This window comes from Drosophila pseudoobscura, chromosome 4, assembly GCF_009870125.1.
Source record: "Drosophila pseudoobscura strain MV-25-SWS-2005 chromosome 4, UCI_Dpse_MV25, whole genome shotgun sequence".
Taxonomy (NCBI): Eukaryota; Metazoa; Arthropoda; class Insecta; order Diptera; family Drosophilidae; genus Drosophila; species Drosophila pseudoobscura.
This window is the reverse complement of record NC_046681.1, coordinates 2,977,931-3,002,596: the sequence shown is the minus strand read 5'-3', so window position 1 is coordinate 3,002,596 and position 24,666 is coordinate 2,977,931. Positions and strand designations below refer to the sequence as shown.

At 41.4% G+C, this 24,666-nt stretch overlaps 7 protein-coding genes and 1 long non-coding RNA gene across 18 annotated transcripts; 3 read left to right on the top strand and 5 right to left on the bottom strand.

Annotated features, from left to right (window-relative positions):
• Window positions 1-3: 3 nt before the first annotated feature.
• Window positions 4-867, bottom strand: RpL21 (ribosomal protein L21). Its single transcript, XM_001356258.5, has 2 exons — window positions 723-867; window positions 4-589 (listed from the first exon to the last, which is right to left on the bottom strand). Exon 2 carries the CDS (start codon window positions 569-571, stop codon window positions 92-94), a length of 480 nt encoding a protein of 159 aa, XP_001356294.1. The 5' UTR covers window positions 572-589; window positions 723-867; the 3' UTR covers window positions 4-91.
• A 240-nt stretch (window positions 868-1,107) lies between these two features.
• LOC6902753 (uncharacterized protein YJR142W) lies at window positions 1,108-4,846 on the bottom strand. 3 transcript variants are annotated; one of them, XM_015181392.2, is made up of 4 exons: window positions 4,429-4,846; window positions 2,638-2,771; window positions 1,901-2,561; window positions 1,108-1,831 (listed from the first exon to the last, which is right to left on the bottom strand). In XM_015181392.2, the coding sequence occupies exons 1-4, from the start codon at window positions 4,499-4,501 to the stop codon at window positions 1,635-1,637; spliced, it is 1,065 nt and encodes a 354-aa protein (XP_015036878.2). In that variant the 5' UTR covers window positions 4,502-4,846; the 3' UTR covers window positions 1,108-1,634. The 3 variants fall into 3 exon arrangements, with proteins under 3 accessions (XP_015036878.2, XP_002133265.3, XP_015036877.2); XM_002133229.4 differs by having other exon boundaries at window positions 1,108-1,837; window positions 4,429-4,844; XM_015181391.2 differs by lacking the exon at window positions 4,429-4,846 and adding an exon at window positions 3,227-3,257 and having other exon boundaries at window positions 1,108-1,837.
• Window positions 3,409-4,516, top strand: LOC117183936 (uncharacterized). Its single transcript, XR_004469074.1, has 2 exons — window positions 3,409-4,222; window positions 4,280-4,516. It is a non-coding gene; the product is annotated as an uncharacterized lncRNA (long non-coding RNA).
• A 525-nt stretch (window positions 4,847-5,371) lies between the features above and the next one.
• Window positions 5,372-6,676, top strand: Tim23 (translocase of inner mitochondrial membrane 23). Of its 3 annotated transcripts, none has more exons than XR_004469073.1 (5): window positions 5,372-5,603; window positions 5,729-6,011; window positions 6,072-6,241; window positions 6,301-6,478; window positions 6,541-6,676. XR_004469073.1 is itself a non-coding variant. In XM_002133230.3 (4 exons), the coding sequence occupies exons 1-4, from the start codon at window positions 5,552-5,554 to the stop codon at window positions 6,414-6,416; spliced, it is 621 nt and encodes a 206-aa protein (XP_002133266.1). In that variant the 5' UTR covers window positions 5,372-5,551; the 3' UTR covers window positions 6,417-6,546. The 3 variants fall into 3 exon arrangements, 1 of the variants encoding a protein (XP_002133266.1); XR_001451462.2 differs by having other exon boundaries at window positions 6,533-6,676; XM_002133230.3 differs by having other exon boundaries at window positions 6,301-6,546.
• Gpb5 (Glycoprotein hormone beta 5) lies at window positions 6,490-7,528 on the bottom strand. The gene is made up of 2 exons (XM_003736108.3): window positions 7,336-7,528; window positions 6,490-7,254 (listed from the first exon to the last, which is right to left on the bottom strand). Exons 1-2 carry the CDS (start codon window positions 7,353-7,355, stop codon window positions 6,762-6,764), a joined length of 513 nt encoding a protein of 170 aa, XP_003736156.1. The 5' UTR covers window positions 7,356-7,528; the 3' UTR covers window positions 6,490-6,761.
• A 106-nt stretch (window positions 7,529-7,634) lies between these two features.
• klhl10 (kelch-like protein 10) lies at window positions 7,635-11,019 on the bottom strand. Of its 2 annotated transcripts, XM_033379554.1 has the most exons (6): window positions 10,921-11,019; window positions 10,459-10,854; window positions 10,096-10,380; window positions 9,682-9,946; window positions 9,523-9,608; window positions 7,635-9,447 (listed from the first exon to the last, which is right to left on the bottom strand). In XM_033379554.1, exons 2-6 carry the CDS (start codon window positions 10,776-10,778, stop codon window positions 8,058-8,060), a joined length of 2,346 nt encoding a protein of 781 aa, XP_033235445.1. In that variant the 5' UTR covers window positions 10,779-10,854; window positions 10,921-11,019; the 3' UTR covers window positions 7,635-8,057. The 2 variants fall into 2 exon arrangements, with proteins under 2 accessions (XP_033235445.1, XP_003736157.1); XM_003736109.3 differs by having other exon boundaries at window positions 7,635-9,404; window positions 9,486-9,608; window positions 10,459-10,951.
• Window positions 11,020-11,856: 837 nt separating this feature from the next.
• On the top strand, window positions 11,857-12,670 carry Gpa2 (Glycoprotein hormone alpha 2). The gene is made up of 2 exons (XM_002133231.3): window positions 11,857-12,409; window positions 12,471-12,670. The coding sequence occupies exons 1-2, from the start codon at window positions 12,107-12,109 to the stop codon at window positions 12,561-12,563; spliced, it is 396 nt and encodes a 131-aa protein (XP_002133267.1). The 5' UTR covers window positions 11,857-12,106; the 3' UTR covers window positions 12,564-12,670.
• An 8,165-nt stretch (window positions 12,671-20,835) lies between these two features.
• LOC6902756 (carnitine O-acetyltransferase-like) lies at window positions 20,836-23,883 on the bottom strand. Of its 6 annotated transcripts, none has more exons than XM_015181394.2 (6): window positions 23,659-23,883; window positions 23,269-23,351; window positions 22,560-23,201; window positions 22,047-22,495; window positions 21,734-21,985; window positions 20,836-21,670 (listed from the first exon to the last, which is right to left on the bottom strand). In XM_015181394.2, exons 2-6 carry the CDS (start codon window positions 23,293-23,295, stop codon window positions 21,112-21,114), a joined length of 1,929 nt encoding a protein of 642 aa, XP_015036880.1. In that variant the 5' UTR covers window positions 23,296-23,351; window positions 23,659-23,883; the 3' UTR covers window positions 20,836-21,111. The 6 variants fall into 6 exon arrangements, with proteins under 6 accessions (XP_015036880.1, XP_015036879.1, XP_002133268.2 ...); XM_015181393.2 differs by having other exon boundaries at window positions 23,273-23,351; XM_002133232.3 differs by lacking the exon at window positions 23,659-23,883 and adding an exon at window positions 23,441-23,641 and having other exon boundaries at window positions 23,273-23,351.
• Window positions 23,884-24,666: the final 783 nt, after the last annotated feature.

The following is a 24,666-nucleotide window of genomic DNA, read 5'->3' as shown; positions in this document are numbered from 1 at the left end:
TTGTTTACAATTGTATAGAAAATCGATTCTTTTTTACACTTGAATTAACGAATCTACACAAATAGCAAACACAATCCGTTTATTAATGAGCTTAGGCAATGAATTCGTATGGAATTGGTGCCAGGGCGATGGGCTCCTCCAGTTTCTTGACGAAATGCGCCTTCTTTGGCTGCTCAGGCTGACGCTTCAGAGTGACCCACTGTCCCTTCTCCTTGGCGTCCTTGAGCAGGCGCTCATTCTCCTTCACGCGACGCAAGAAGTCCTCACGGCACTTTGAGTGGTGAATGTGCTCGATGCGCACATTAACGCGCTTGGCTAGGATCTTGCCGCGCACACGTTTGTTTACAATGACACCCACTGCATGCTGTGTTACATTAAAGATGCGGCCGGTCTTGCCATGGTAGGCTTTGTAGGGCAGACCCTTTTGCACAGCACCATGTCCCTTGATGTCGACAATATCTCCAATCTTGAAGACGCGCATATATGTGGATAGCGGAATCACACCATGCTTACGGAAGGGGCGAGAGAACATGTCTCGGGTGCCGCGACGATAGCCCTTTGAGTTGGTCATTTTGTAATGTGTAGTCCCCTGCAAAAAACAGCACTGTTAGAAGCGTTTCGCATTTCATTTACACGCATAGCACTCCAGCGTAACATTTTACGCGTTTTGCATTGCATATAAATTAATTATTTGCAGTATTTTGGGCACAAAACCAGCTAACCTTTTACGTATCGACGTCCACGCGGTCGTGAAGTTGGGAAAAGAAAGAAAGATGGCTACCTGAACAGAGTTGCCACGCTGTTGATTTTTTTGACGTTCGAACAGGGCTGCACGACTCTTTTTCATCACTGTCTTAACGATTAGTTTGGCGCACAATTGTTTTGTTTGAAAATGTTCGCAGCCCTGACTCGGTTCTTTGAAATTATTTTTTATTATTTGGCAATCGTCATAGGGTCGACCAACAATTTGGAAAGTAAAACTAAGCAACATGCGAATTTAGGTTCTATTTCGTTTATCCTTTTATTAGGGGAAACATTTTTTACAAATTCAACAGAAAATTAAAATTACTTCGCGTTTTTACGTTTGAGCACTTTGGTACACACATATAATAGTAAATATCATTTAATATCGTTATACAATTTTTTATATTTTATCTATCGCATATAAGTGTTATATAGGCATGTTCCTATGTATTAACTTGTCCGTATTGTTCACAAAAACTCTAAGAATGTGGCGTCACGTTAATAAATGGAATATCAGAGCACAAAACTATAATAGATGTCATGTCATTGTCGTTTGTCAAATACATCGGAGATTAGGTTATACATAAATTTGTATATATAATAAATATTGTAAATAATATGTATATGTTTGCGTATACCAATAGAAACAGCACATACTTTGACGTTCAACATAAAAAATACGATTTAACTTTAAGTGTTCTTGCCATTATAGTAATTAGTTTAGATTTAGAATAGTAGTTTATACATGTGTCGATTTGTTTGGTAATTATGGTTTGGGTAATACATGCATGCATTACGTTTGCCTGTTGGCTTGGACTTTAGAAATCCCACTACATAAGCAGTCTCTCTCATATACTCGTACATATGTTTACTACGTAGTCCCATGTCGATTAGGCTGCCTTCTTGTGTCCGTTCTCCAGAGGCTTAATCGGCAAACTGCCACAGTTGCAGTTGCTCTCGTCGTTGGGCAGCTTTTCCTGCTGCTGCTGCTGTTGCTTCTGCTGCTTCTGTATCTGCTCTAGGCGCGTCTTATATATGTAAAGGGACTGCAAGGGGACATGCAGGAGCTCCACAATTTGCGTGAAGTCTACCACTGAAAGAATTCGGAATCAAGTCTACTGTTGTCTATCGATAACAATCTCAGTTGTGTTCTCACCGTCATCAGCCGTAATATGACCGTGCCGTATTAAGAAGTCGATCACCACCGGCGCTGAAGTTGTTTTAAAGTCCGGCGTAAACACTCGCTCCACACATTCCTTGGCTGGTAGCAGCTCAAAGGCCTGCACCTCGCCATCAGCGTTGTGGGGAACGAAGTCAAGAGGCAGCTCCAAGTCGAACACGTACTCAGTGTTGGGGAAAAGCCCTTGTCGACTTTCAAAGAAGAAAGAGACACACCCGGCTGACACTAAGTTCTTGACAAGATCACTTGGAATGGATGCCTCCTCAGCGGCTTCTTTAATGGCCGTCTCCTTAATGCCAAAGCCCACAGATAGGCCGCCCCCCACCATATTATCCCACTTGCCTGGCCAGGTTTCTTTGGTATTGGAACGCTGCTGCAGCCAAATGCACAAGCCTTGCGTCGGATGTCTCACATAGCCGTTGATGTCGACGCCATATTTGCGTACTCCAAACAGGGGCGTTGCCGCCCGCTCCATTTTCAGCAAAGCCCTGTGATCGGACTTCACCTCGAAGTACTCATCCCGCCATCCCTGCAAAGCCGGGAACAATTCCTCGCTGCGCAGGTTACGCAATACTTTCTCCAGCTGCTCTGTGCGCTCATTATAGTCACGGAATGCCGGGTTCAGCTCCACCAGTCCCTTGGGTGGATGAAATATAATATTTGCATTAGCAAAGGACCTGTAAATGGCATTCGGATAACCACAAAAGACCTACCTGTTTCGTCTGCTCACAGTCACGTATGCAGAACACTTCAGGATACTTAACGAGCTGCTTCAGAACATCCGATTTGATGAGACCAACTTGTTGACCCTCAACCAAAAAAGGACGTATGTCGCCCTTGTGAAAGCCTGTTAGTTGTAAAGATGATCGTTAATTGGATATGTTTATGTATGCCACTAGAGCTCTTTCCAAGTCACAGCTCAAGCAGAAAGAAATTATAGCGAAAATTATGAATAGATGTGTGCATACGTATGTATGTACATATGTCTGTGGTACCGTCTACTCAAGATAGTACTCGTATTATGTAGTACAGAGTATTATTTACCACGGGATTGCTTGCTTCTAGTCTCTTATCCCCGAAACATTCATAAATAGGTACATTAATAGCAAGTGAACTTAGAGTGATTTTAACCTAATTTTGACTGTACACTACTCACTCTATTTATTAATATGGTGCAGTACACAAAAACCGTAAATCATAGGAACTTGATTCTCTTAATCGGGTGATAAAGATTTGTTTATTTCTTCTATTGATCTCAAAGTTGTCAAACAGTACAAGTTCATTTAAGTATTTATTGCAAACCTTTCAGCATGCTCATTCCGATTAGATACGGCCTTTATGGAGAAATGCGATTAGATTCCAGTTTACACCTGTTTTCCTGGATATACTCCCAAGCACATATCGTTCTGCAGATACTGATTTGTATCCAAGCGAGTCACGTTTGAAGAGTAGACATATAGTTTTAACAAATTGTCAAAGGTCGTTTCCGCGAATTATTTGGACTTACTTTAGATTATTCTGAAAAGCACTACATTGAACCTGCTTATCACGAGGAATACTTCCCACAGCGATAGCTGAAGTAAGGGTATTCCTTATTTAAATGACGACCACGCGACACATAAATATGATACATGTGTATGTTTACCGTTAACATGTGTCGGGAAGTACTCGAGAGACGGCTCTGGATGTTAAAACTTGGCTGTCAGAGTGTGCGTTCTCAGAGTTCCCTCTGCCGTTGCTCCCTCCTGTTTATTATACATACACTACACATATAATATTCATATACATGCATATGTCAAAAGCTTTGATCGGCTCAAGTTGACGCGTAGAAAATCTTATGGCAACAAACAAGGAGAAATATTAGTTGATAGTTGACAATAACACCCAACCGCAGCGGAGCCAAGGTTCCCAATTATAAGAAACCAATTAGGCTGGCCGCATTATGTACACACATATGCACAGATGTACATACATATGTATGTAGAATGTATATTTAGCTCTTGTATTCCGCTTGATAAAAATGATCTTGCATAAGAGCTCTGGCTCGATTGGCGTTCTATTGAATTCTGTTAGCTGCAGTTATTACAGTTTACAGTGAATGTAAGCTGATAGGGAACAGAATATGTAGGTAGTTGTTGAACAATTTGGTGATTATTTTAGAGGTTGCAGGAGCTCCGTTCTGTCGAGCGCACCAAGCAGCAGGCAGCAGGCTGCGGAATCAGAAACGCACTGGCATACACATACGCACCCACACAGCCAAGTAAACAAACTAATCGATAAACAGCCGTACTAGTACATGTACGTATGTATATTTACCGTCTCTGAATCAGTTAAAGTTAACACTGGCTGCCGCAGCCCCTCTCTTCCACAAGCTCCACCCACACAATCCACAATGGACATACATAAGTACATATGTATGCACACATCTACACCCCGAAGGCAACGACCAAACCCATTTTCAGGGCCGGGTTTTTTGTGCATTTTGCGGAAACTGCACTTCTTACCTGTCAGATAGAAATTGTTAAACTTTTGCGCCAGGATCAGCAGACGAGACAGCTTTACTTCGGTTGAAGACATTTGTTGTGAGTTCAAGGTAATAGCTAAATAAATACACTCCAGAAACGCCGGCACCTTTTTCTCCCCTCCTGACTCTTCCGTCCAGAACTCACACAACAAACGATTTCTTTGGTTGAAGCCTTTGATTTTATGTTAGTCAGTTGTTGTCTCTTCTAGGCCCTGCAGCATCCGCGTACGCACACACACGCACTCACACACTTTACATATAACTATCTTTATATATTTAAATTCTGAAATGGGAATTGTTATCTTAAGAACAACAAAACTCGAAGCAACGAACACAGCACAGCCGCCCCAGCAAACAATGAAAACAAAACAGTCATGGGCTCTATCGATATGTGTTATATCGATACAGGCGATATTTTTTTTATTAGTATACGATAGTATTGGTTTGTGATATTCCCCGAGTATATAGATGTGTCAGTTCATACAAAGAAAATGTACCACAGATGTCCCAGCTCTCTGGTCGTATTGCGTTTTTTCATTTTTTTTTTTTCATATAAATTCATGTTTCGTTTTTATTTTAAGTTTCTTTGGCGTAGGAAATAAAATAGAAGCTGTTATTTGTTTGATTTATTTATATGGATACGTAAATTATTTTACAAAATAATAAATATTACAAGAATATAATTGCACATTTATATTCTTAGTTTTATACAGGTTCTAAGTCATATAAAAACTATTTAAACGCCGTCGGTTCTTGAATTCGTTGGTGCCGTATTTTTAGCTTTATCAACAAAATTTCATTACAACTTTTTAAATATTATGATATGGTTATATGTGCATGGAACTTGGAATTTACAAAATATATCGATATTTTCGATGGCGATATTTAACTTGTTCAAATTGTATGTATCGAAAGTGCTCAAAATCAGGCGTGCTCCCCCCCATACGTCACGCTGACCTGACAAACTAGGAAACTAAGAAAACAGGAGCTCACGGAAATCGTTTGCATCTGTAGTGTGAAGCGATCTTTTATACAATTGACCGGCTGACTGAACATCAAAATTAGTACCATTCCCTTGGCAAAGCAAGCAAACAAATTCAAAAATGAGTGACGACTTTCTGCGGAAACCATTTTCATTGGCGCCCGCGCCAGCCGGTAAGCAAAGAACTACGTTACGCAATGTGACTCGTTTGTTACATATGTACTAGCTGTGGATTTACCTGTTGGTTTTTCCTGAATGAAAATACATTAGTTTAATAATTCTTAATCACACGGTGCAGTTGAAGAAGCAACAAACTCAAACTACACATCTGGTGCAAGCAAATTTAGTAGCGCTCCGGTCTCGCCATACCTCAACTACGATTCACGCTTCCTGCAGCAGGCACAGCCCGAGTTCATCTTTCCCGAGGGTGCCAACAAGCAGCGTGGCCGTTTTGAGCTAGCCTTCTCCCAGATTGGCACTTCGGTTATGATTGGCGGCGGTATTGGAGGTCTAGCGGGAGTATACAATGGTTTTAAGGCCACCAACGCGCTCAATCAGACGGGGAAACTGCGGCGAACTCAGTGAGTACATTATGCTATTTAATTTGAAGATGCTCTAATACGTGATCTCTCCAATCGCAGGTTAATCAATCACATTATGAAGCAGGGTTCTGGAACGGCAAACTCTCTGGGGACCCTGGCGGTGCTCTATTCGGCGTGCGGTGTGCTATTGCAATACTCTCGTGGCGAGGATGACCATGTCAACACAGTAATTGCGGGCTCTGCCACAGGCCTGCTGTATAAATCCACAGGTGAGTGGTTCAACTTCACTTAAATAGAGACAATTAATCGATTCGATGCCTTTTTTAAGCTGGCCTACGGAGGTGTGCACTTGGCGGTGCAATTGGCCTAGGCATCTCGTCTCTCTATTGCCTATACCTGTTAGCGCAGGAGAGAGGCACTAACTCAAGTCCAAAATTCCTGTAGATAACGATGGCTAAGCTTTCCAAGCACGAGCACACAGTAGACGCTTCGATGGGCTTGACCACGTAATATGAAGTTTTGTTTTATATTATAAATACATATATATATATATATCTTAGGTTATCAGGACGTATATGATCGTTTCATGTTCATCAGGCTTTAGACTATAAGAAAAAAAACGCTTGTAGCTAAGAAACTACACACAGTAGAAGACACTTCACCAAAAATTGTATAAAAGCTTCGGATGTGTGCTTTAAATGCAACGTGCTGTAAAGTATATTTTATTGTAACCAAAGAAGCCCCCGTACTGCACTACACTGAACCATAAACCAGTTTATGTACATTCGTCTAATAGTCCAGGTCCACGGAATCGGCTCCAGTGAGGGTCAAGACTTTGACAGCCTTGCTGCCCTCGTCTAGCACGTTATTAGCTGGAGCCTCGCAGCTGGTGTCCTGTGTGGAGCATGTATGGCAGTGGCAGTTCACCGCCTCCATGTAGTGATACTTGCTTATGCCTTCATCGGCTTCGGGGTGACAGTTCTTGAGTATAGCTTCCGCTGGCTGCCGCTGGGCGTGCACGCATACTGGATGAAATGAGCGTTTGTATGGAAATTTCCAGTCCGATATTTCGCTAGAGTCACAACGCCCCCAACAGGACCAAACGCTCACATAATCCCAGCACTCATGTCCCAGCAAATCGGATTGGGTCACCTTGTATGTGTATACGCGTCGATGGCAGCCCAACGGAGCTACCGTCGGACCACTGTTGATCGGTTGGAGCTCTACCAACTGCGTGCCGACAACATGCAACAGGGGTGTGCCCAAGAACAGCACCAAAATTCTGAAAGAGAGAGTGAAATGTGCTTTAGACAGAGTGTGGGCCCCCTTGCGATAACCGCACTAGGTTCTTAGTGTCCCTTACAGAACTGCACAGCCAGCCATTTTGCCTTGGTTTCGAGCAACCGTCAGAAAAGTGGACTCTTCGCTGCCGACCGCGTAGTGGCTGACTGTGGCGCCTTACGCCTTCTTTTTATATGCCAGCCCAGCCCCGACTACAGCGACTGCGCTGCGGCAAGCTCTTCTATGCGTCCACCCACCCAACTCGTCCCAAGTAAGTGTACAAATAAACGCTCTAATGGTTTCGAGCTCAAATTTTGCATATTCAATTCCGCTGATTCGAGCCGTTACCAATTTGAATTCTAATTTGATGGCAGGGATTCATTTACTACTATTACAATGCAGCGATTTATTAATTTGAAGTCTGCACAATGCCAGCAATTTTGATATATGTACCTTCGGTAGAATTTTGAAGTATACTAAAATTTTGATTTGCGAAGGGGCTGAAAAATCCCAAACTTGGCGGAATCGTTCCTGGCAGTTTGCTTTTGATTAAACGGGAATAGCGGCCGAAAGGGTAAACTTTTTAAGTTTTAGAGATATCCAAAAAAAAACGGTTCCAACGGACGTGGGCTGCGCTGCATGATTTCTCTATCGGAAAGTCTGCAGCCCACGCTAACGCATCCTCTAATATGATATGTGTCTTTTTGTCTCGGCCGGGATATAGAGAGATATTCACAGAGATATAGCAGGTTACGGAGTCAAGGCCGGGGGAAGGTTTCGGTGCGCCTTCTATGGCACCAGCGCCTAGGCGCGACGACGAATTTCATGATGCGAACCATACCGCTGATTACGCAGGTGCACGCGAAATCGCCGATTATTTTCTTGTCCGCGATCGTCCACCGCCCGATTTTCCTGTCCTGGGGCAGGTTGTGGTTGGGCCAGGGCTTGGGCTTGGGGTTGAGCTTGGGCACCACCTGGAGCAGCAATGGCCGGCTGCCCATGGGGTAGAGGGGGTACGGGCAAGGGCAAGCCTAGCTGCTGCAGGGCCAGTTGCGGCTGATCATGACCATTGCCATCTTCGTCATCGTTGGGACTCTCGTAGTCATCGAGGGCCGCGTCGTTTGTTGCCACCAGCGAGTGTGGCGGATTTCCATTGCCAACTTCGTCTCGGGCCATGGCCGAGGCCATCAGCCGCTGACGGCGCTCCTCCATTAGACGATCCCTCTCCTTGTGTATGTAGTCCCGTTTGTTGGGCAGTCCAGCCACATTATTGGCCGACAGGGCGGAGCGCACGATGTTCATATCTGTGGCCTCCATCCACTCATCTGTCTCGGCCACATAGCACTCGGTGTGGGATATGGTCGAGACGCCGTTGAATCCCCCAATGGCGAATATCATATCGTCTATGATCTCTAGACCGAAGTTGCTGCGCGAGTGATTCATTTCCCTGATAAATTGCCAGGCCTGGGATTCCGGGTCAAAGCGCTCTCCGGTGGCCAATCGGGCAGTGCCATTGAATCCCCCAATCACATACAACTGGCCCTTGAAGGCGACACAGCTCACCCCGGATCGACGGTGATTCATGTTCGCTATCCGCGTCCATACATTGGTCGTCGGATCGTAGAACTCGGCGCTGTCCAGGCACTCCTGACCATTGAATCCGCCAGTGGCATAGATACGCCCCTTCAGGGTACAGGCACTGGCATCAGACCGTTGCATGTTCATGGGTGGAATGATGGACCACTGATTTGTCTTGGGGTTGAAGCGCTCTACAGTGTTTAATCGATTGTGTCCGTCGTAGCCCCCGATCGCATAGATCTGACCATTCAGCTCGGCCACGCTGACGTAGCAGCGGCGGCAGTGCATTGGGGCGATTTCACTCCACTTCTTCTTCACGGCATCGAAGACCCGGCATGTGTTGAAATACTCAACTCCGTCGTAGCCCCCAATGGAGTAGATCTTGAAACCGATCACGGCGGTTCCGTGGTATGCGCGGGGTCCTGCCGGGTCTTCGGCATTGATGTTCACCCAGCGGTCAGCGCGCGTGTCGTAGGTCTCGATGCATCCCTTTGAAGTGCCACCACTCCAGCCGCCAATCGCAAAGATCACCTCGTGCGGCAGGCGCGGCATGGCCAGCGGCGGCGTGGTGAGCTTTGGTTGGAAGGGCATATTAAAGGGGACGTATAAGTAGTTGCTGCAGACAAGAGAGAGAGCATTAACCATTAACATTACCTCATCGGCCTGTGGGTTTAGAAAGTCCAGATCATACATGAATTTAAAGGTGTCCACTATCAGGGGCTTGGCTTCATCGCACTGCAGGACATACGGGTGCTCCTTGACCTCCTCCATGAAGCACTGCAGATTGCGATGGGTTTCGATTAGAATGGCATCCCGATTTGGATTTGGAGTTTCGGACTGGTGTACGCACCTTTGGGGTCATTAGACCCAAACGTACGCCTGTCATCAAGTGGGCAACGTGCTTTTTACGGTTCTCGGGATCCCGATCTATCCACTTGACACACATCTTCCACACGTAGTCCTCCTCCCGCGTGTTTAGGTCATCGTCGCTAATTATGGCGTAAAAGTCCGTCACGTTCATGTCCAGTATGTCCGTATTACGAGCAGCAACCTCCGTGAAGTACCGAAGTGTGTAATTGCGCGCCTTCACATGCAAGTCGTCCAGGAACCGAAAGCTGTCACCAATTAAATATGTAAAATCCAATCAAATCAAATCAAATAAAAAAAAATCAATTAAAATTGGCTTTGGCTGATGGGAGCCAATTATGAGGGGATTAGTGCACTCCTCTGCAAGCGGCGCAGTGCCTTCCCTTCCCCAACTCACCGGGCAAATCCCATGATGCTGACACAGTTCTCCGGTGTAAGGGTGCGGCTGAGGTACTCCTTGCACTGCTGGACCAGCCCCACCATGCCCACGTAATCCGCACATATTAGAAGCTCGTGCACGTTGTCGTCGCAGATGTTGGTCTTGCGAAGGTAGGCGTACTGTATGACACAGTTCATGATGGATGCTCTGACGCCTGGTATGTTGACGACGTGGATTTGTTCGCTGGCGCCCCCCTCGGCACCAAATCCTCGACTTACGGCATTAAAGCCCGTAAACTGTGCGCTAGTTTCCGTAGAGAAGCGGAGATTTGGTATGGGCTTGGGGGCTTTGTCGGACTTGACTGCACTTGACTGGACTCACCGAAAGTAGGAGCTGCACGAGCACATGATGGCACGATGAACATTGAAGGCATGCTCCCCCACTGAGATTTCGGCATCACACAAAAGATTAGCCTCGCGAAGTTCATTGAGGGTATTAAGCGCCTGATCGCTCACAGTGGGGGCTAAGAATTTGCTAGAGGAACTCTGGGTGGACCCGAGCCCGAGACCACCATTGGACAACTCATCTCCTTGATGGTTGTCCTCGATGTCCACCTCCACGGCTTCAAGCGGTAGATCTGGTCCCAGTGGAACGCCCTCATTCACACCGTGAAAATGGTTGCCGTTTTGGTTACGATGCATTTGGCAGTGTCTCGATTAAAGGTATCTGCTTGCAGCAGAGCACGGAAGGAAATGTATTGGTATTAATTGGGCAAAACTGTGTGGGTGTAGAAATACGGCTCAATAAATATTTAACGACAACAAAGCTGTTCTCGCCACTAACGAAATGAGACTACAGAGGCCAACTGAACTGAAACTGAGCACATACTGAGTTCCTTGTGTATTCCTCGTACTGTGGGCCCAGCACAAACACCTATTCGATTATGACAGCTATTTTTGTTTAATGGAAATTGTAATGTCCCACTTGATCTGTATTTATTATTATTATTAAAAGGTGTTGTACTTCGACCATATATTGACCTTTTTTGTTCATCGGCCCAAGATGATGACATGATTTTAATAGCACAACCCTTAATAGGATCGTCGACTATCATACTAAAGATTTTTTTTTAGCAATTTCGCCATCTAAAATATGTATGGTATCAAAATAATTTGTCAGATCTTCAGATACGAGGGCTGTCTTTTATGTGTATAACTTTTTAATCTACATACCTACCTAACCTAACCTAATCTACATAAGACCAACCTCTAAATAAGGAATTGTAGTTTACTACGAAAATCCAAGCTCTCAGATCGCCTCAAAATATCAAATCACTTCGATGTGTCATCTGCCTTGCAGACATGTCCTGTTAAAAAAAAAAAAAACAAAACCTAGTAAACTATAAACAAAACTATTCCGTATTCTGAAACCATCAATGTACACATTGAGAATATCTGTCCGACAATTCTTCATCACCAATTCAATATAATTCCTTCGACGATAAAATGTCCGACTTAGCCATGTTTTACTATTCAACAATCTAATCCTACTACTGCAAGTACCATAGTAAAAAACAAAATGCTGTTCCCAGTGATAAATGCGAATACACAGAAATCCCAAATCTGGAAATGGAAAACCACACACGAGGGTAAGCAGGTCAATTTTCTCATAAATATCTCGATATCAACAATGAATCAATAAGTTTTTAATTTTCTAAATTGATACAGTTTAAAGAAGGCTTTTAAAAGGGATGAGGGAAGATGATGGCTGACAGTTGACATTGGTTGTTAGGGCTATTTCCAGTTCCTTTTCAATAAAATATGCATGTTTATTTATAGATCTTCTTTATTTACGCCTTGAGCATAGTTTAATATTCTAGAAGCAAATCATTCCCTACCATCCCACACGGCCATTCAATTTTATTCAATTGCCGCGATGGTCAACTCTTGGGCAGCTCTGCGCAGGCGTCAAAGTTCCTTCAGCGCGGATAAAAACAAGGCGGATATCTGGTTGAGCCACAGTTCCCAAGATGAGGTCGGCCCAGTGGTTTGTACTTCTCTGTTGCTCTTTCTGGTTCCTGGGCGGCGAATGCAGTTTGGCGGGCAAGGATGCCTGGCTGCGCCCCGGCTGCCACAAAGTGGGCAACACGCGCAAGATTTCTATCCCTGATTGTGTGGAGTTCACCATAACGACCAATGCCTGTCGGGGATTTTGTGAATCATATTCTGTGCCGTCGATTCCTTGGGCAGGGGCCTCGCTTACTGGACTGTTCAAGCCACCGAAGCCGGTGGTAAGTGTCGGCCAATGTTGCAACATGATGAAATCCGAGGAGGTGGGTCGACTCTTCAATTTTTTCTGCTTCCCCAATCTCTAGATCCTGTTGTTCCTTCCAGATACAACGTCGCGTACTGTGCATTGAGGGCATTCGAAATGTCACCTTTAAAAGTGCCGTGTCTTGCAGCTGTTATCATTGCAAAAAGGACTAGACCCAGTTTTTCAAACAGCATTGAGCTAAGTGTATGCCTGAGCCACTTGATTGATTTTGTTTAGCAATATGTATACATAAACTATCCTGTAATTGTTATTTCCTCGATTGGCGTGTTTACTTTTTGGGGTCACCACAAAAACAACCTATCAACTTGCGCACCGCAAAGTATACAGACCTAACAAGTGTTCCTCTAGCTCGTGTATCCTGCGATATGCAAAGGAACGGACTAGACTAAATGTGCACAATTTGTTTACCCTAGAAGAGGGTATTTCTACATTGGTAGGAAGTTTCCACCGCACAGAACGCATCTCAACTCCGACTCCATATGTAAAGTACAATCGTCCAAAAAACAGAACTGCTTTGTTTATATAGATCATAGAAGCAAACTTTCACTTTTGTATAAGCCTGTGTGTTGTTTTACTTAACTCAGTAGGAGTTTGTCCCTATTCGGATCACTTTATTGGTGATAAAAAACTTCTGCATCCAGAGCTAGCTTCTTTACGGGAGGTTTGTCTCTTAAATACATCTGCACGAATGTTATCTCCATTAACGACAGATTGTAGCGAACCCATGCATGTACATACATATGTAATACTCTGTTATATATATAAACTCATACATAAGCGCGTATATAAACGCAGTGACATAAACAACTATTGCAAATTGAAGTGGCCATGTCTGTCCGTCCGTCCGTCCGTGGGCAATTCGAAGTTTTGAAATATTTTTGTAGCAGTGACATATCACAGAAGTCTGGATCCAAAACATCGTTGCTCTTATAGTCTTTGAGCACTAGGCGCTGAAGGGGACGGACAGACGGACGGACGGACGGACAGACATGGCTCAAGCGACTCGGCTATTGATGCTGATCAAGAATATATACTTTATGGGGTCGGAAACGATTCCTTCTGGACGTACACACATCAACTTTTAGCACAAATCTAATATACCCCAATACTCATTTTGAGTATCGGGTATAAAAACAAAACACAAAACAATAAAACTGAGGCACTGGACAAAAAAAAAAAGGAGGATTTAAATACTGAGTGAGTAGAGGATGAGTGGGTTCAAAAATAAACTAGGGGGAACGTTGTGAGTTGCTGCGGACACCGCAACTCTACAGTTATACCCGATACTAAGTCAGTATGGCTCTCCTCCGGCAGACGCCGCTAATATTGAACGACACGACAAAGAATGCGTGCGAGAGAGACAGAAAATCAGTCTGAGCGTGACGTCGGGCGCTGCGTAGCCAGTGCAAATTGATTTCTTACTTTTGGCTACAAAAGTCTACATATCTACAGGTAGATATGGTTATTCTCTATGATTGTGCGTTTTTAGTTTTCTCGAATGTGCAATATTGTGGATGCAACAGATTTTCGTCCTTTATGGGGGCGGAAGGGGGTGGGGCGAAATTCTGAGATATACGTTTTATAGTGAGATCTAACAGAAGTGCGGATACTTAATTTGGTTACTCTAGCCTTAATAGACTCTGAGATGTGTGGATACCCCAGATTTTCGTCCTTTGCGGGGGCGGAAGGGGGTGTGGCGAAATTTGGGCACGAAACGGTCAAGGTCCGATATCACAGGAGTGTGGATACCAAATTTGGTTGTTCTGGCTTTTATAGGTTCTGAGATCCTTGAACTCATATTTTGCAATTGGCAAAACCGACCATGAAACCTGTGTGTTAGAGTGAGACAGAGCGAGAAAGAGTGAAATTGTTTTCGTGATTCTGGCTGTAATAATTATACGATCTGGTTCAGATTTTGCACTCTAGAAGATATAGTCAGATTCTACGATTTTTCGGTTTTAGTTTTCTCGTATCGTCGAAATTGTGGATGCCACAGATTTTCGCCCTTTGTGGGGGCGGAAGTGGGCGGGGCAAAGTTTTGAAATATTTTTGGAGCAGTGACATATCACAGAAGTCTGGATCCAAGACATCGTTGCTCTAGCTCTTATAGTCTTTGAGCATTAGGCGCTGAAGGGGACGGACAGACGGACGGCCAGACAGACATGGCTCAATCGACTCGGCTATTGATGCTGATCAAGAATATATATACTTTATGGGGTCGGAAACGATTCCTTCTGGACGTTACACACATCCACTTTTACCACAAATCTAATATACCCCAATACTCATTTTGAGTATCGGGTATAAAAACGCAGTGGAATAAAAGTAAGACAAAGAAGAGAAAAAGCCCAACTTTTAAAATTACTAGCCACCAACGAACCACCACGTTGGGAGACGGCCAGCGAGATATATAACAAAATAGATCATATAGAGTCTTGGCAACAAGACCAAAAACGACAGAAAAAGAGCTCCCCCTCTCACTCAAGTATCAAATCAATATTCGACAAAACTAAAACATCTCCTCCACCCAAAAAAGAACTACCAAAAATTTAAAAAGAAGTGCCCGGCTGATTACGGAGGCCCGCTCTACTACGTCGGCTGCTTTGGAACGTGCCAAAGCCCTGAAAAAACCGACAGCGCTGCAAAGAGCGCCCAACATAGGGCCTGTGCGATGACCAGCACGGACCCGCCCAGAGCGCCAAGCTGGGCCAGGAATAAAGTGCGAGAGGCATAGGACCGCCTCTTGCGCCACAGCAGGAATAAAGTGCGAGTGGCATATAATCCGCCTCTTGCACCTCCGAAGGAAACGCAAAGAAGACAACACGACAGCAGCATATAATAATATTTAGTTTTACTTATACATATATATAAATAATCAAAAAATCAAAGTAACATGTACCATTGAGCAATATTTGCATTGCCCGATGAGAAGTTTGGCCCATAAAGCCATACGCCAATTAGGTAGGAACAAAATGTTATCAAGAAATGTTAGAAGAAAAACCCAATAATTAATCATGGGTAAAACAGAGTCTAAAGTTGAAAATCCAACGGCCAATGTCGTTAATAATGTTGAATTTGTTGATCATATCGAGGACATAGGACGTCTATGGACTCAGTTATTAATAATAATCATTTTAATTTCGGTAGTGCTTGTTCTTAAACTTTATACAATGCATAACAAGCATCTTAAGAAAAGATTCACCCAAAATATATAAATGAAAATTTTTTTTAAAAGAAAATAAATGCTTAATAATAATAATAAAGTAGATCCGAATATCTATGGAATGGAAAGAGATAGTAAGCAAAATTTCAAACAATAGAACCGAATTTGACAAATCATACAAATGCTTAAATAAAAGTGTGCCTATCACAACGTGTACAATAGTAAAACATACTGAAATCCTCATTGCAAAGTACAACGAAATAGTAACTCTTCATCTAAATAATCAAAAAAGGCTAACATCTTTGCATACAGTTCAAATTAGAGATGTAATAGAACGTCTAAAAAGTAACCTTTTAAACGTTAATAAAATACATAATTTAAAACTTATATTGCCAAACGATTACACCAAACTAGCTGTTTTTGACCAATCACTCTTGCCACAAACTAAGTATATAAATCTGTTAAAATAGAACAAAAACTTAGCACCATGGCCGATGAATCAGCCGCCCAAAGGGCGTACATATATAAAAGAAATTTCGCATGCAGTGCCAGAATTTGATGGAAAAAAACTCCATTTACAAAGATTCATAACGGCAATAAAATTGGTTGATATGACAAAAGGCTCATATGAAGCCATAGCAATAGAGGTAATAAAGTCTTAAATAATTGGCTCAACTCTCTATAAAGTTCAAAACGAGACAACGATTAGTGCAGTAATAAAGAAATTGCAAGACACAATTGTCGGTGAAACATCCGACGTTGTAAAAGCAAAAATGGCAAATGTCTATCAAAAAGGCAAAACAGCCACTAAATTTACCAATAAAATCGACAGTTTACGAAAGTTACTCGAATATTCGTATATCGATGAGGGATTGCCACCAGAGCATGCTGATAATTTCAGCATTAAGGAAGCAATTGGCATCATGACCAAAAATTGTGAGCATTGCAAGTTGAAAACAATACTAGTGGCAGGTACATTCAGAACCATGAATGAAGCCGTCTCTAAGTACATATATACATTGCAGCACTGAGATGACGGGAAATGCAAGTTCCATTTTGTACTCCCAAAGAGGCAATTATAATAGAGGCTATTATCACGGTAGAGGCAATGGTCGTGGTAATTATAATAATAAAAACAATTATTACCGAAATAATAGCCAGAATAACTACAACAACTACGGAAGGGGATGTGGAACTTATAGAGGAAATAACCGTCAAAAAGGTAGTACCTATAACAGTAACAACAATAAACAGACCAACAATGTCCGACAGGTTCAAACCATGCCGGAAAACTGGGAGGCACCCTTGAGAAAACAACAAAAGTCATAACAGCGGTTCACACTATAAATCTCAATTTCAATCTATTTGTTTCATTACAAAATGAAAAAACACGCAAAACATACATATTATTAGTTGATACTGGTGCAGACATATCTTTACTTAAAGAAAGTTCAGACACATTTCGTAACCTAAATTACAACAATATCACAAAAATATCAGGCATTGGTGAAGGCACCAACAATTCTAAAGGATTAGCATTCATAGAACTTCTTTCAGGAAAATATGCTGTTCCCCATAGTTTTCATATAGTAGATTCAGACTTTCCCATAATAGGTATAGACTTCATGAAAAAATTGAATTGCCAAATAGACTTAAAACATGAAAATGATTGGCTCATACTGAGACCAAATAATCTTCGTTTCCCTATCAACATTCCAATTCAACACAATCTACATAACAACTTAACAATTTTACCAGTCCGCTCCGAAGTTTTCCGAAAGATTGCTATAAATACAGCAACCAAATACATAGTCATACCAAACCAAGAGATCCAAAATGGAGTATACATAGAGAGTTTCCTATTTCAGATTCTCGAAACACCTTCGTCCGAATCCTAAATACAACAAACAAAAATGCACTTATTAAACTAGATGCCATCCAATTCGAGTCATTAGATGATTACGACATAGTAAATAAAAATTTTCCCCAACATTTCAAAACTATTCTCACAGAACTATGCACCAAATACAGTGACATATTCGGAACAAAAACCGAATCGATATCAACTAATAATTTTTATAAACAAAAGATAAAAGTGAAAGATGATGAACCGGTATATATTAAAAATTAGAATATTCCCCACAGTCAAAAAGAGGAAGCAATAAAACAAGTGGACAAACTAATAAAAGACAAAATAGTAGTCTTTTAATATTCAGTCTCAGAATATAACAGTCCATTATTAATCGTACCGAAAAAATCATTACTAAATTCAGATAGTAAAAGATGGCGCCTAGTGATTGACTACCGCCAAATAAACAAAAAAGTGTTATCAGACAAATTCCCACTGCCCAGAATAGATGATATTCTTGATCAATTAGGTAGAGCCAAATACTTTTCATGTCTAGATCTGATGTCAGGCTTTCATCAAATAGAGCTTGAAGAAAGTTCAAGAAATATAACGTCCTTTTCAACGAGCAATGGCTCCCATCGCTTCACGCGATTACCATACGGTTTAAAAATAGCGCCCAATTCTTTTCAAAGAATGATGACAATTGCATTTTCAGGTATCGAACCTTCTCAGGCATTCTGACAAAGGTATTTTACCAGACGACAAGAAATATGACGTCATAGAGAAATACCCAGTCCCAACGGACGCAGATAGCGCTAGACGATTCGTTGCATTCTGCAATTATTATAGACGTTTTATTAAAAAATTTTCCGATTATTCATGCCACATAACAAGATTATGTAAAAATAATGTTAGCTTCGAATGGACAGATAAATGCCAGAAAGCATTCGAATATTTAAAAATACAATTGATGAAGCCATTGCAATATCCAGATTTTAACAAAGAATTTTGTATAACAACGGATGTGTTCTAACACAAAACTATAACGGAACCCAGCTACCAGTAGCGTATGCATCAAGATCTTTTAAGAAAGGCGAAAGTAATAAAAACACAACAGAACAAGAATTAGCGGCAATACATTGGGCAATAAATCATTTTCGACCATACATTTATGGCAAACACTTCACTGTCAAAACTGACCACAGGCCACATACATATTTATTTTCAATGGTTAACCCCAGATCTAAACTAACACGTATGAGACTAGACTAGACTAGACTTCCTCTATATGATTTCACTGTGGAGTATCTCAAGGGAAAGGACAATCATATAGCAGATGCGTTATCAAGAATAACCATTACAGACCTAAAAAATATTCAGACAACCAACAAAGTAATGAAAGTCACTACAAGAAATCAAAGTAGACAAAAAACCTGCGCAGGTCCAAACAAAGAATTGCAAAAGCATTCGATCTCTTCAGAGCCTAATATATACAACGTCATACAAAATGATGATGTTAAAAAAGTAGTGACCTTACATTTAACTTCGACTAAATGTTTCCTCAAGCATGAAAAGAAGATAATTGTAAGAATTGAAGTTAGCGATCTTTATACCAATGGAACATTCGACTTAGGTCAATTCTTCCAAAGGCTTGAAAAAGAAGCCGGTATAAATAAAATCACCCAACTTAAAATGGCACCGAGCGAAGAAATCTTTGAGAACATTTCAATAGATTCTTTTAAAAATAAGGGCAATAAAATACTAAAGAATTTAAGAGTAGCGCTACTCAAGCCGGTGACCACAATAAAAGAAAATAAAGAAAAAGAAGAGATATTGTCTACATTCCATGACGATCTAATACAAGGAGGTCATACAGGTATAGCTAAAACATTAGCAAAGATAAGAAGGCATTATTTTTGGAAAAACATGACACGTCAAATTACAAATTATGTGAGAAAGTGTCCAAAATGCCAAATGTCCAAAACGACTAAACATACCAAGACCCCAATGACTATAACACAAACACCAAACATGGCTTTTGATAGAGTAATTGTGTATACGATCGGTCCACTTCCTAAATCAGAACAAGGAAATGAATATGCAGTCACCTTAATCTGTGACCTAACAAAATACCTTGCTGCCATACCAATATAGAACAAAAGTGCAAAAACAGTAGCTAAAGCTATATTTGAAGATTTCATTCTAAAGTACAGTCCAATGAAGACGTTCATTACGGACATGGGAACAGAATATAAAAATTCAATAATTGAAAATTTATGTAAATACTTAAATATTCAAAACATAACATCGACTGCACATCATCACCAAACCGTAGGAACCGTGGAGCGAAGCCACAGAACATTCAATGAGTTCATACGCTCATACATCTCAACCGATAAAACAGATTGGGATGTATGACTACAATACTTCGTATATTGTTTTAGCACGACACCCTCTATGGCACATGATTATTGTCCATATGAGTTAATTTTCGATAAGACTTCAAACTTGCCAACACATTTTAATAGTATAGATAGAATAGACCCCCTATACAATATAGATGATTACGCTAAGGAATAAAAATTTAAGTTAGAACAAGCCTATAAAAGAGACAGATTAATGTTAGAATCAAATAAACAAAAACAAAAAACTAAAAATGACAATCAAGCCTTCAATTTCAAGTTAAAAACAGAAGATCAGGTTTTATTAAAAAATGAAACAGGTCATAAGTTAGATTTCAAATACACCGGACCGTATACAGTAGACGGTATAGGAGATAATGATAACATTACAATATCAGATATAAAAGATAAAAAACAAAAAGTACATAAGGATAGATTACAACTTTTTATTACATAATCATTTTATATACCTATATACATATATACAGGCATACATTTTATCAAACATTTTTTGCTATAAATAACTTCATATATTACGTTATTTTTTTAAAAAGGGAGGTGTAGCGAACCCCGCATGTACATATGTAATACTCTGTTATATATATAAACTCTTATATAAGCGCGTATATAAACACAGTGACATAAACAACTATTGTTTATGTTACACATTCCATCTGAACAGCAACATGATCTGCCTCTTGAGCGCGGATCAGCTAGCTGCCCAAACTGCTGATCAATATTTTCCCTAAAACACAGGCAGAACCCCAACGCACTCATACTGAGGCTAAGGGTCTCTTTCAATAATCCACTTAATGCTGATCATGCATTAATATAGACTCAGGTACTCAGTGGTACTCTCTTCATAAGATGCATGGGAGAACTCCCGCTCTCCGATAAACATAAGAACAATTGTACCCTAGGCTAAGACTCAAAAATATTCCAATAAACATTCACTTATCAGAACTCAAATACAACGGACCTTCTTCTATCAAATAAAACTCTTTACAAGATATTTGGGTATTTAAAGTAATATTTAAGTATTTTAATGGCAGCACAGAGTATTAAATTCTCTTCAAAATTTAGTACGAAAGACGATAGCTGCAAAGGCACTTTTTAAATTCATTTATATACAGTTTGTAGTGTAAATATAGTAGAGTATATCGTTTATATTGAAAATTTCCGATATTTTAGCTGTGAAAAGTTGTGCCTTGCCAGCCTTGCCAAGACAAGGATTTAGATCTTTCTCCAAAAGTGTTATAACTTGCCGAAATATGTATGCATAGACACTACAATTTGGATCTTGGCTTATCGCAGTTCTCTAATACATCTTTCATTTGCAAGAAGGACTGTCCCAGGATTTTGGCGAACCTTAAATGATCTGTCGTTTGGCAGTGGCGCCAGGCAGATATAGCCAAGATGATGTCCTGTTCACGTGGGTTATAGCAGCATGCGTACCCATCATCCACAGCAGGTCCATAGCCCATAAAGGCATCATAAATCGTGGCCACCTGCGAAGTGGACATGCGAAAGTGCGAAGACTTGACGACTCCCGGCGAAGAGAAGAACTTCGGGATGGGCTCGCCGTTCTCCTGGGCCATCAGTTTCAACCCGAGCAGATGGCGATCGACACCTTTTCCTTGTAAAGCTAGCCTCGTATAGGCCTGGTGGCTGTTTACCGCCGCTCGTAGTTTGTCTTCACGCTCCTTGTTCGTGGCTTTGTCGTCCTGCATTGCGAGACAGAACGCCAAAGATTCATTGGAACACGACCGTATGGTTTCCGTACGCCCGCCTTCGAATATACGCAAATGGGCCGACTCGTATTGTGCCGCTGGCTCATTGTGCATTCTGCAAATAATTAGGCACATACTTAATTATGTTTGGTTCCAGTGAAAAACATACGAGTTTTACTTGAAGAATGCCAGCTGCAACGCCATTTGCACAAAGCTGTCAGGTCCCAGGCGCTGTTTCTTGATGAAGCCCTTTCCATAGCCTTCAAATTTGAGCACCTTCATTTGCAGTTGATACGCGAGGTTGTCAATGTTCTGCTTCGCAATGAACAACCATTGGTCGATGCATTCGTTAATAGGACAAAATTTAAGCTTCTCAGCGGGAGTGAAGTTGTCCGTAGCACCGCATTCGCCAAAGGATGGATCCTCCTTCCTAAGAAAATACGTTGGTGATTTTTGTGTTTATGCATGCTTGTATGCTTTTCGCCACTTACATCTTCTTCACCACATAGTCCATCATCATGGCTATGGGCTGGCCCTCAGCAGGAGAGTGCTCGTAGGTGAAACCGACATTTCCATTGGGATTCACAACTAATTGAATAGTCTTATCCATCCAACGGTTGCCGCTATTCACCTTACTGCCACCACCATGGATTAGCCCCAGAATCAGTTCGTTGGTCTCTTCACTTTCTGGAAGATCGGTACATTCATCTATCGATACAGTGAACAAAGCCCCTTGGATGGCGTCAAGGGTGGCTTTGTTTCCTGGAAATGATGACAATTGCTCGTAAGCCTCGGCCCAATTGTCCCGCGAGTCTGTGGTCAGAATGCCGTAGGGCACCCCAGGTGTTGTCTCCTTGGTAATAATCTCTTCCAGCTGGCTGGCCAGAAGGCGAGCGGCAATCAGCTTTCCCTCCTTATTGTAGAGTCGCATTTTGTAGAACTACAAGATAGAGGAAATCGAAGAAGGTGAAACAACATTTCAGCAACAGCATTGCTTAGCTCACATGATTCTTGTGAATGACAACCACATAGTTGGAACAGGGGTTATAGACAAGCTCGTCTGTAATTCGTTTTGGGATGCGACAAGTGCCAAATACTTTGCCAAACTGTCCATTGTCCAGCTCATTTTTTCCCATCTTCACGACGGGGATCTTTTCGTCATGCACAATGTCGTTAAACTCGCCCAGGCCAAAGATAACTTTGGACGTGTATTCGACAACAGCATGCGCATCTTTGAACTTTTGCCTTGGAAAAGTCATTCCAGGGCTAACGTAGACAGTAACTGGAGACCTATATTGTAAATAAGCGGTCTTAAGCCAGCGATGAGCCAACCAATTCTTCTCTGCGCTGCCCACATCCTCCAAGAGTGTCTGTAACTTGTCGCCCTCTTTATACTTGAAGTCTTCAGTGATTTTCTTTTGAAGTTTAAGTTCTTCAGGGGTCAGCAGAGGCTCAACGGTGCTAATGAAACGATTCAACGTCTCTTCAAGCGGTAGGACGTGGTAAGTCAAGAGATTTTGTTTCTGTGCAGCTTTAGAAGACTTAGGCTCTGATGATGGTGCGGGGGGTTCCTTCCTGCTGCTGTAGCTGGCGGGATGCAGCTTGGCAAGCGCATTGGGCGACTGATGTGTGATGGAGCTCTTTGTCTGTAAGAAATTGCATTGAGATGATAGTTATTGGAAATAGATTTTCAATTCAATTTATAATAATCACTTGCCAAGTTCCATAACACTTTTCCATTGCCCAGAAATCGCATTTCGGCGTTGGGCTTCTCAAAAGATCTATCAAACAAAGGGCTAGGACGAGAGGTCGAACAATAAATATGTGTAGTTGTTGTGCACCATTTTTGCGAGATAGCACCCCCCCTCCTGGACCGTAAATTCACCTTTGATACTTGTACATAATCTCACTGAGTATCGCTATTGTTAAAGGCGATAAACAAATACCTTAAGATTAACGACACAGACTACGTTCCATGGGGCAGTAGACGATCAACTGGCGTTAAAGTCCACGTAGACAGTAGGTGCAGCAGAGAGAAACTGCTACAGCGATGTTTCCCATTTTGCCAGTTTTATTTGAAAGTGAGAGCGACTTAATACTCACATATGTATGTATGTATGTGTATTATGTAGGCCTTTCGCTCTTTGAAGTGAACGTCTGGAGTTGACCCTTTCTTTCAAGTATGCGTGCCACCACCCTACTGCCTTCACCGTCAGCTGATGTTCTTGTAGCTAAAACTATATTATATGACATTTAAATAAAATGTATTTTCTTTGTTTTGTTTTGTTTTGTTTTGTGGTGGGCATCATCCGACCTTCAGAAATATACCAAAACATATCGTCTAATTTTCAAAATATACCGTAAATATACTGACGAATTCAAGTTATATTTTACATATTCCTCGTTTTTGATCTTCCGTGAAATATTACTAGATATATAGAACTTTCAACCATGTCCACATAATTTAATCCGATTAATAAATCAATTTTCTAATTGACTGGCTTATTTTAACCACTTATTTTTTTTGAATTTTGCGTATAAAGAGGTTTTAGCGAAAATGGACAAAAAAAAAACGAAAGAGAATAGTCGTTCATATTGCTCAATTTAGAGATTCCGTCGAAAATCATTAGCTAGATAAAACAATTTGCCATGCCCACATATTTTTATACGATTAATAAATAAATTTTCTATTTGACTGGCATAATTGCTTTTATTGCATTTTGAGTAAAGAGAGGTTTATCGTCAGAACAGCCTCGGTTTTGTAAGCCGACTTTTGCAAGCCGTTTATGATATCTTTTGCGAGCCGAAAGTTACATATGTACATATGTATATTAAAAAAGACGCACTGTTAATTCTATTCGTTTATTATTTTTTATAGTACAATTAAACATAAAAATACAAATTTAATTTCCTAATTATATTATTATTATATTTAAATGAACGCATTAATTTAAAAATATTACTACGGATTGCTGGATTAAGCCGCAAGCTGCAATGCACTTATTGGCCTCTGTGCCACGGCAAGAGCACTGGTGCTGCATGATCTTTAATATGATATTAGAAGTACTTTCGATAGGTAAGGTAATATACCTTTTCGTGTTTTTTCTTTTA

Bases quoted from the DNA above. Each gene is read 5' to 3' on its own strand.
- RpL21 (XM_001356258.5), bottom strand. From the start codon at position 571: ATGACCAACTCAAAGGGCTATCGTCGCGGCACCCGAGACATGTTCTCT.
- LOC6902753 (XM_002133229.4), bottom strand. From the start codon at position 4,501: ATGTCTTCAACCGAAGTAAAGCTGTCTCGTCTGCTGATCCTGGCGCAA. The intron at 2,772-4,428 runs GTAAGAAGTGCA...TACAACTAACAG, and splicing joins TAACAATTTCTATCTGACAG to GCTTTCACAAGGGCGACATA. The intron at 1,838-1,900 runs GTGAGAACACAA...GAATTCTTTCAG, and splicing joins TCATATTACGGCTGATGACG to TGGTAGACTTCACGCAAATT.
- Tim23 (XM_002133230.3), top strand. From the start codon at position 5,552: ATGAGTGACGACTTTCTGCGGAAACCATTTTCATTGGCGCCCGCGCCA. The intron at 5,604-5,728 runs GTAAGCAAAGAA...CACACGGTGCAG, and splicing joins ATTGGCGCCCGCGCCAGCCG to TTGAAGAAGCAACAAACTCA. The intron at 6,012-6,071 runs GTGAGTACATTA...CTCCAATCGCAG, and splicing joins GGGAAACTGCGGCGAACTCA to GTTAATCAATCACATTATGA.
- Gpb5 (XM_003736108.3), bottom strand. From the start codon at position 7,355: ATGGCTGGCTGTGCAGTTCT. The intron at 7,255-7,335 runs GTAAGGGACACT...TCTCTCTTTCAG, and splicing joins ATGGCTGGCTGTGCAGTTCT to AATTTTGGTGCTGTTCTTGG.
- klhl10 (XM_033379554.1), bottom strand. From the start codon at position 10,778: ATGCATCGTAACCAAAACGGCAACCATTTTCACGGTGTGAATGAGGGC. The intron at 9,947-10,095 runs GTGAGTTGGGGA...AATTGGTGACAG, and splicing joins AGCATCATGGGATTTGCCCG to CTTTCGGTTCCTGGACGACT. The intron at 9,448-9,522 runs GTATGATCTGGA...TCTTGTCTGCAG, and splicing joins GTGGACACCTTTAAATTCAT to CAACTACTTATACGTCCCCT.
- Gpa2 (XM_002133231.3), top strand. From the start codon at position 12,107: ATGAGGTCGGCCCAGTGGTTTGTACTTCTCTGTTGCTCTTTCTGGTTC. The intron at 12,410-12,470 runs GTGGGTCGACTC...TGTTCCTTCCAG, and splicing joins ACATGATGAAATCCGAGGAG to ATACAACGTCGCGTACTGTG.
- LOC6902756 (XM_002133232.3), bottom strand. The intron at 21,986-22,046 runs GTAAGTGGCGAA...GTATTTTCTTAG, and splicing joins GACTATGTGGTGAAGAAGAT to GAAGGAGGATCCATCCTTTG. The intron at 21,671-21,733 runs GTAAAACTCGTA...AATTATTTGCAG, and splicing joins TTGCAGCTGGCATTCTTCAA to AATGCACAATGAGCCAGCGG.